Source organism: Protomyctophum bolini, assembly GCF_963924005.1.
Source record: "Protomyctophum bolini genome assembly, chromosome: 17".
Taxonomy (NCBI): domain Eukaryota; kingdom Metazoa; phylum Chordata; class Actinopteri; order Myctophiformes; family Myctophidae; genus Protomyctophum; species Protomyctophum bolini.
Window position 1 is genome coordinate 5,954,722 of NC_137878.1, and position 8,222 is coordinate 5,962,943.

General features: G+C 45.2%; 1 protein-coding gene across 1 annotated transcript; it reads left to right on the forward strand.

The window, feature by feature from the left end:
• Positions 1 to 801: 801 nt before the first annotated feature.
• On the forward strand, positions 802 to 1,155 carry LOC308332253 (gamma-aminobutyric acid receptor-associated protein-like 2; the record flags this gene model as incomplete). The annotated part of the gene is made up of 1 exon (XM_080788031.1): positions 802 to 1,155. The coding sequence occupies one exon, from the start codon at positions 802 to 804 to the stop codon at positions 1,153 to 1,155; it is 354 nt and encodes a 117-aa protein (XP_080644157.1).
• Positions 1,156 to 8,222: the final 7,067 nt, after the last annotated feature.

The window sequence follows — 8,222 nt, forward strand, 5'->3', positions numbered from 1 at the left end:
GTCTTACTCTAGCTGGGGCGGACCCAGCTGGCCTTTTAAGGATGAAGTCTGACTGATGAGTTTCATTGCCCCTTTATTCGAAATTCAACGTAGAACTGGGACAGAAATCAAAATACAATATGGTCAAACATTTAAAATCTCAGGCACATGATACATTTCCCATACATCACTAAAGTAAAGTCACTAAATTACACAATACATAAAACAGCCTTCTGCAATCTGTCTACAATATTTTGCAACAATAATATCAACAGTTCAAGCAAATCAGTAAAATACCTATCTTCTGTGTGTGTGTTCCATGGTTAACACACTTCAGCCACACCATTTGTGTGCTGTCTGTTTCAAGCCTTCTCTGTACTGACTGAGGCAGCATTTCCTTGATTTTAACCCCAGTGCCACAGCTGAGTCAGCTCATCAGCTGCATCAGTTGTTGGCACAATCTCTTCAGATGAATGGACTTCTGTCCAATAAATGCCTCACAATAAACAACAATAAAATAAAAGTATTACCTGTGATTCCGTTACAGACTGGCCACCCTCTGCTATTGGCACTTTGAGGCCAAGTCTGTGACGTCAGTCTTGAATGACTGTCGACATTTGTAATGTCACAACACTGACATCAGATTGGGTATAGTGACATCACACATATTGTATATAAGTACAACGACTGCTGTTGTTCTGTCACACGCGGGGAATCTTTCAACACGCTTATATCGTTGCTGAACTAATCCTATTGAATGTTTTACTGAATCTAATCGATTTCCCACAACATCGAGCAACATCGAGTCCAGAGTCAACAAACATGAAGGGGACATTCAAAGAGGAGCATTCCCTGGAGCACCGGCGCAAAGAGTCAGCCAAGATGCGTCAGAAGTGCCCCGACAGGGTCCCGGTTATTATGGAGAAGGTGTCACGGACGGTGGACATTGACCTCGATAAGAGGAAGTACCTGGTTCCCCCTGACATCACCGTGGCTCAGTTCATCGTCATATTCAGAGAACGCATCCGGCTGTCCCCCGAGACGGCCATATACCTGTTTGTTAACCAGACTGTGCCTCCGTCGAGCATTACGATGGCAGAACTGTACGAGAACGAGAAGGACGAGGACAACTTCTTATATGTGGCGTTCAGCGGCGAGAACACCTTTGGTCTTTAACCCATTCTGACCTGAGATCAGATTCATACGAGGTTTCCACTGGACACACACTGGTCTGATTAACCCATTCTGACCTGAGATCAGATTCTAAAAATGTCAGTCGTTCTTCGATTTTTCAAAAATAGCAGACCTACAAGCTCGTAGCGCGCCACTCGGTGGCGCGCTATGAGCTTGTAGATCTGCTATTTTTCAATAGCTAAAGCATAACATGATGCTAACACCAAAACGGGTTCCCGTTCAGAATGGGTTATTTATCACCATCGAATAACACCATTGCATGAGTTGGGCAAGCATAAAAAGTCCACAAAAAGACCGACCTGGCTTGCACATCACACACACAAAAGCCAGGGGTTGGAGGGGCTATAGTGCCCCCCAAAAAGTAAATAAATATTTGATTTGATATAAGGTTCCTAAATGAACCCTTAATTCCTATAGCCAATAACACAAATCACACTTGTGTGAAGTGAGAGGGCGCATCACCTCTTTATACAAACATTGTACTATGTTTGTTTAAAAAGTCCATACACTTTGTTTTACGTCATTAAAAGTCCACAGACTTGGATGCCATATGATGTTACTGCAGAAAGCCAGACGTTGGAGGGGATAGTGCCCCTCAAAAAAGATTAGACACGGCAACAACATCATAACCGACGGTCCGTTGCAAACATGCACCTATCGATGCTTGTATTTCAGATTTGACCTTTATTTCATTTAATTGATTGACTGATTACCAGCAGTTATCTCCAAATTTGGGCATGTTTCCAGCCTGTTTATCTTTTTATCTATTATTACAAATCTTCCCATCCAAAGCCCTTCGCGTGAATAGAAGGATGGAGAATCATTACAAGGATGGAGGATGAAGGATATCAATGGTTGAAACCTCTTCAACCTGCGAGGGCACTCTCTCTCTCTAGCCTGGTAAAACCACTCCCCCTGCTGGACAACATTTATCTGGCGATGGGGGAGGGGTTTACCCAGGCTACTGTCTCTCTGGTCTCAGAACGAGTGGTGGAAATGTTTTGGGTACTTGACTTTACTTGAGCATTTCCATTTTTTCAATACTTTATACTGAGGCAAATATGATACTTTTGACTCCAATTTAGTTACTATAGTTACTTTGTGTATTCCGAATATTATTACAAAATAGGTCCTTTTGTTATTCAGGCCTGAATATAAGACTACCTTTTACTTCCAATGGAAATATTAAAAAAAAACACTGAGTTGTATTATAAATCTAAACTATTTGACATTCAACGTTCTTTTTCCACAAAAACATTGCTTGAAAAATGGGGTTCGTCTTATAATCAGAGTCGTCTCATATTCGGGACATGATAGTTAAGATATTTTTGTTCCTTTTTGAATACCAGCCTTTTACTTAACAGTATTTTACTAGAGTATTGCTACTTTTACTCGAGTGACAGAATGGATCTCATGAGTGCCGTAGCATCCTAGCCTGCAGGTTCCAGCCTTATTCGCTGTGTTCCGTGACCCACGGAACGCAGCGAATCATGCTGGAACCCAGGCTAGTAGCAGCCAATCAGCATAATGGTGGCTGTGGTGTTGTACTAACTTGGGTAGTGACATCACAATCATAATGTATATTAGCGAAAGCCCACCTGTAACTATAGCTATTCACTGTATGTTGTAAGCAGGAAACAAGTGGAAGTATCTGACAGACAGAATGCTTCAACCGGACATGGCAACATCACAGCACACATCCATGGCTGATGCAGGTCCCAGGCATGCCCCTGCGGTGATGAAGGACATGAGGACATTTACACCGTCCTCCTCCGCAGACATGTCTGATCTTATGAAGTGGGCCAACGCGCAGGCCAAACGTGACAACGAGATCCTGAAGGAGGTGGAGGTGCTCGTGGCGAAAATGATACCACACGTCTCCGATCTTAAAGGTCAGGCCATTGTCGAGGCCGACAAGGAAAAACAGCGCCTGCAGCAACTGGACGAGGACCTGAACGAGAGCAACGCCAAACTCACGGCTCAGCTGGCGTCGAAACGGAAGAACATGCTCATCCTGGACGAGGACTTGAAGGAGGCCAAGGCAAAGGCGGCGCTCCTCCTCTCGAACCAACAGCTGCTGGAGGACAAATGCGCCCTGATGAAACAAGAAAGGGCCGCCATAGAGATCGTCTGGGCGACCGAGCGGAAGCTGATGCAAGACGACTTCGAGAAAGACGCCGCGGCGAAAGAGCAGAGCTTCAATGAATACGTGAAAACGGTCAAAAGCAAGTTCAAGGCGAAGGAAGAGGCCCTCCTGTTGCGCACGAAGTCCCTGGAGACGGAGATGGAGAGTTTGATAGATCTGGAAGAGAACCTGAGGAGAGACATGGCCGCCAGAGAGCAGAGCTTGAACGAACAACTGCGGTCCCAGAGTGACGAGTTTGCAGCCAAGGAGCACGCCTGGGAGAAGGAGAGGGAGGAACTGGCTTCTCAGCTGGCATTAAAAGAGATACAGGAAAACAACATGGAGCTCATCGCGGAGCAGTACGACACGATGGATCCGACGGATCAAAAGATACTGCAGGCCGAGGAAGAGCACGGAAGAAGTCTGTGGAGAAGATGTAAGGCTGCGATCGATCTGCCGCGACTGTTAAGTTACGTCAAGTCAATGTTATTTAAAAAAACCCAACCACAACAACTACAACAAAGCCAAAGTCCTGTATAAAAATATAACAAGTCCTGTATAAAAATATAACAAAACTAAAAAAACGTCGCAAGGATGCAACTGGGACGTATCCTCAGTGATGTATCCCAAGGTCATCAGGGTTTCGGGGTCTACCAACATCATACCCCTCACTCGGTGTGACCCAGCCGGGGTTGATCAAGTCCCGACTTACGTCCCACCAGTAGCTACCCTCGATCAGTCCCATCAGGGAAAAACCATGGGACAGACACACAATCCACTGCTCCAGATACCCTGCCGTTACCGGGCGGGCCATCCGACGGGTACCGGGAAGGCCACCTGGCGCGTGGAGGGACTATATAGGCACTGTGGGTTGACTCCTGGCCGGGCATCTCCTACGTCTCATCAAGGTTCACCTGCAGGACCTGTGCGTCGATCGCACCAGATTCCCGGCACCAGACCCTTCATTCGGGAGTGGTGGATTCCGCAGGCTCCACCAACAGGGTAACGGTGGCGCGGCACTTGCGGCCTCACCACCACTTGCGGCCTCCTAAAGCCCTCACGTGTGGGGTTTTTTGGGGCAACAACAACTACAACTACAACAAAGCCAAAGTCTTCTATAAAATAAAAATATAAAATATAACATACTGTATAACCATCCACTGCGCCTATATATACACCTATATATAGGGCTGTGTAAGTCATGGGTTGCAGATGCCATGACCTGAGGAAGCTGTGGGTGGGAGAAATGGCATTTCTATACAACGTAACGAACGGCTCAACCTTTTGAATGTTGATGTCCACATTTGTCTCGTTTGTGGTGCCTCATGGGTCTGAGTTAAATCCATTTGGCCGGCACTCGGATGTCACAGGGGTAAAGAAGCCGCCACTGTGGAGTGTATAGGCCGGGGCACGTCGAAATAAAATAAGTCTTCCGAAAGAATATATATTCAAAGATTTGCACTGCATTTAAAAAAAATACATCTAAAGTTGCAGACCTACAAGCTCATATAGCGCTATCAGCTTGTAGATCTGCTATTTTTCAATAGCTAAAGAATAACATAATGCTTAGCTAAAACACCAAAAGGGGTTCCCGTCCAGAATGGGTTAAAGGAGCATTCAGTGATTTGGAAACCCCCCCCGGTCCGCCCCGGTAACAAGATGTGCACATGCACTACAGTGGGGAGGGACACGCAACAGGCCAACAGCACGCGCACCAAGGCCCACCCCCGCTCGATCATGATTGGCAGAAGGCCCCTCTCTATCCTGGTTGGACGAAGGCTGGGCCACCTATAGACCACCCCAGGGGTTAACTGGAGACAGGGAGGAACTCCTTATATGGTCAGCACACTCTATACTATAGTATATAGGGTGGGTTATCACAACAAAACAAACAAAAAAGTGAAACCACTGAATATACCTTTTAAATACACCATAGTGCATCTCTGGTTTGACGTATATGAGTCGGCCTTGTGGTTTTGTGTCCTCCCTGGGACTGGGAGGCTGGGGTTCGATCCCCGGCCGGGTCATACCAAAGACTGTAAAAAAAATGGGACCCAGTGCCTCCCTGCTTGACACTCCGCATACATACAAGGGTTGGATTGGGGGGTAAGTAAGTCCCTGCGACATATTAGCGTCATGTCCAGGGGGTATACTTGTACATCAAGCTGCCTCACGCTACAGAAACAGGAGATATAGGCTCCTGCCCCTATGGGCCTCATGGTTCTACTGTACGTTCTACTTAATATGTTTGTACGTAGAATTTTGAATTCAGACGTTGCACTTTAACGTAACAGAGCACATCTACATTTGCGGTATCGGTACTTTAGCTTAACCCAATTCAGCACGGGAATCCTTTTGGTGTTTTAAGCATTACCTATGTTATACTTTATAGCTATATTGAAAATATATATTTTTCCAGTACTCTATATGGGCTGGGGTTGGTGCTCGTCAGTGAAGAATATACAGTAGACCTCAGAGCCTTGGATATAGACAGAGTTACGCAAACTGCGTTCACTTCATGGGGCTTCATGGCGGCTCTCCTACAAAGACTTCTATTGAGAATGGGGACAACCAACTGGGACAAGTCCTGGACTGGAAGTAGGCAGAAATGCATTGGACTCACAGGGCAACAGCCCAGCTTTAATGATCTTAAATCCCTTCATTTTAGATTGTTTTGTAGCAATAGTACAACACAGACATTAAAGAGACTTTAATGTTTATGTTAAAGTTTATTATTGTTTATGACAACCCACACATGCTTAAAAAAAAGCTCTTGTATGCGCCGCCCTCGTTGAAAACAATGTATTTCCAACTCCAGCTTGTCTCAGTTCAGGCTGCATGAACAGCGCTCGAGCGCTCGGTTTCTGCCCCCCCTCAGTATCGTAACTCTTCTATTAGATGGCTCTGGGTTGTACTGTACTCTATGGTGCCTGTCAGTGAAGCATGTACAGTACTGGGATGGAAGTGTGTTTCACAACAACGGCAGTGGCCCAAGGGTAGAGCGGTCTCTTGGGAACCGGAAGGTTCCCAGTTCGATCCCCGTTGGGCTCCCCCAGAGTTAGTGTCGAAGTGTCCTTGAGCAAGACTGCAGGACCCCTAATTGCTTCCGATGAGCAGGTTGGTGCCTTAATTGCATGGTTTCATCTGCCATCGTTCCATCGTTGTATGAATGAATGTGTGTGTGTGTGTGTGTGTGTGTGTGTGTGTGTGTGTGTGTGTGTGTGTGTGCCCTCCCCAGCCCCACCTGTGGATTGGATGTGCGGCTCATGCATCGGCCTCCACAGCCAAGTGGCACCAGCGGCAACATAGCATTCATACCCCCCCCTTCCCCTCCCTGGAGCAAACATAATTATCTTACACACACACACACACACACACACACACACACACACACACACACACACACACACACACACTGATATTTAGAAAGGAACAAATTGAAGCATTTATCAGATATTGTCACAAATAGATGATCTAGCTCACAGCGTGTTGCATCATAGTGTGAGCTTGTAGATCTGCTATTATTTCTCTATTTAATAACTAATACTCAAATAAAGTACAGATACTGTACTCCGGAAATACCCAAGTGAATGTACTATAGTACATAATAAACTTACCAAGTTCCAAAGAACATTTGTCTTACGTGCCAACTTTCTCATTTTCTAAAGACCAAGTTGGCACATGTATGGGTATGAACAATGTCCACTGTTCGTAATAAAGCAATGCATCAAGATTAGTCCAGTGTCTCTGGGCCAGGGATCAACTTATTTCCGGGTTTGACACTGAATAGTTTTTTTCACCTGTCGTTGATTTCAAAATCTTTACAATGAAAGCTTATGACAATAACATGTGCGTCTTGTAAATGACTTAAAGGGATAGTTGGGGTAACTGGGTCGTGGGGGTAACAGTTGTAAATGACTTAAAGGGATAGTTTGGGTAACTGGGTCGTGGGGGTAACAGTTCTAAATTACTTAAAGGGATAGTTGGGGTAACTGGGTCGTGGGGGTAACAGTTGTAAATGACTTAAAGGGATAGTTGGGGTAACTGGGTCGTGGGGGTAACAGTTCTAAATGACTTAAAGGGATAGTTGGGGTAACTGGGTCGTGGGGCTATAACAGTTCTAAATGACTTAAAGGGATAGTTGGGGTAACTGGGTCACGGGGGTAACAGTTCCAACAGAGATTTCCAGTCTTCCCTTTCGGGAGCAACATTAGCAAATAGCAACTTCCGCCTGGGGGATCCCGAGGCGTTCCAAGGCCAGTGGAAATATAATCCCCCCCAGCTGGACCTTGGTCTTCAACGGGGTCTGTTCCCAGTGGAACGAGCAGCAAGGACCTGCCTATTGGAGACGCACAGGAGGCATCCGTACTATAGATGCCCGAACCACCTAAGCTGGCTCCTTTCCAAGTCAGGGAGCAGCGGTTCTACTCTGATGAGTTCATCAGAGCCACCCATCTGAAAAAACGTAACTGGCCTGCCACCACTTGTATCCGCAATCGTATTATTGTGGTCTAGAGACTCACACTTCAAACAATAGGTGTATAGTTTCAAAGTACACATTATAATAATAACAATTATTATTGTTATTGTTATTGATATTATTTTACCTACTGATGATAGCTTCTTACTATTTCTATGCATTTGATGTATTTTCAATAGCTAAAGTATAACATAAAGTTTAAAACACCAAAAGGGGTTCCCGTCCTGAATGTGTTAATGAAGTTGTACTATTACACTATACCTTTAATGAGTCACCTTTTCCCCAGGTATGTGTTATGCTTTGGCACATGATGATGATTAAGCTGCAAACATGATATTACTTTAATATGAATGCATACTATAAATTAATGCAGATAAAAACATACATCTAAAAAAATAAACCCAGTAAAAAACCCAAAGGTCTACGTCCACACACAGACGTTTG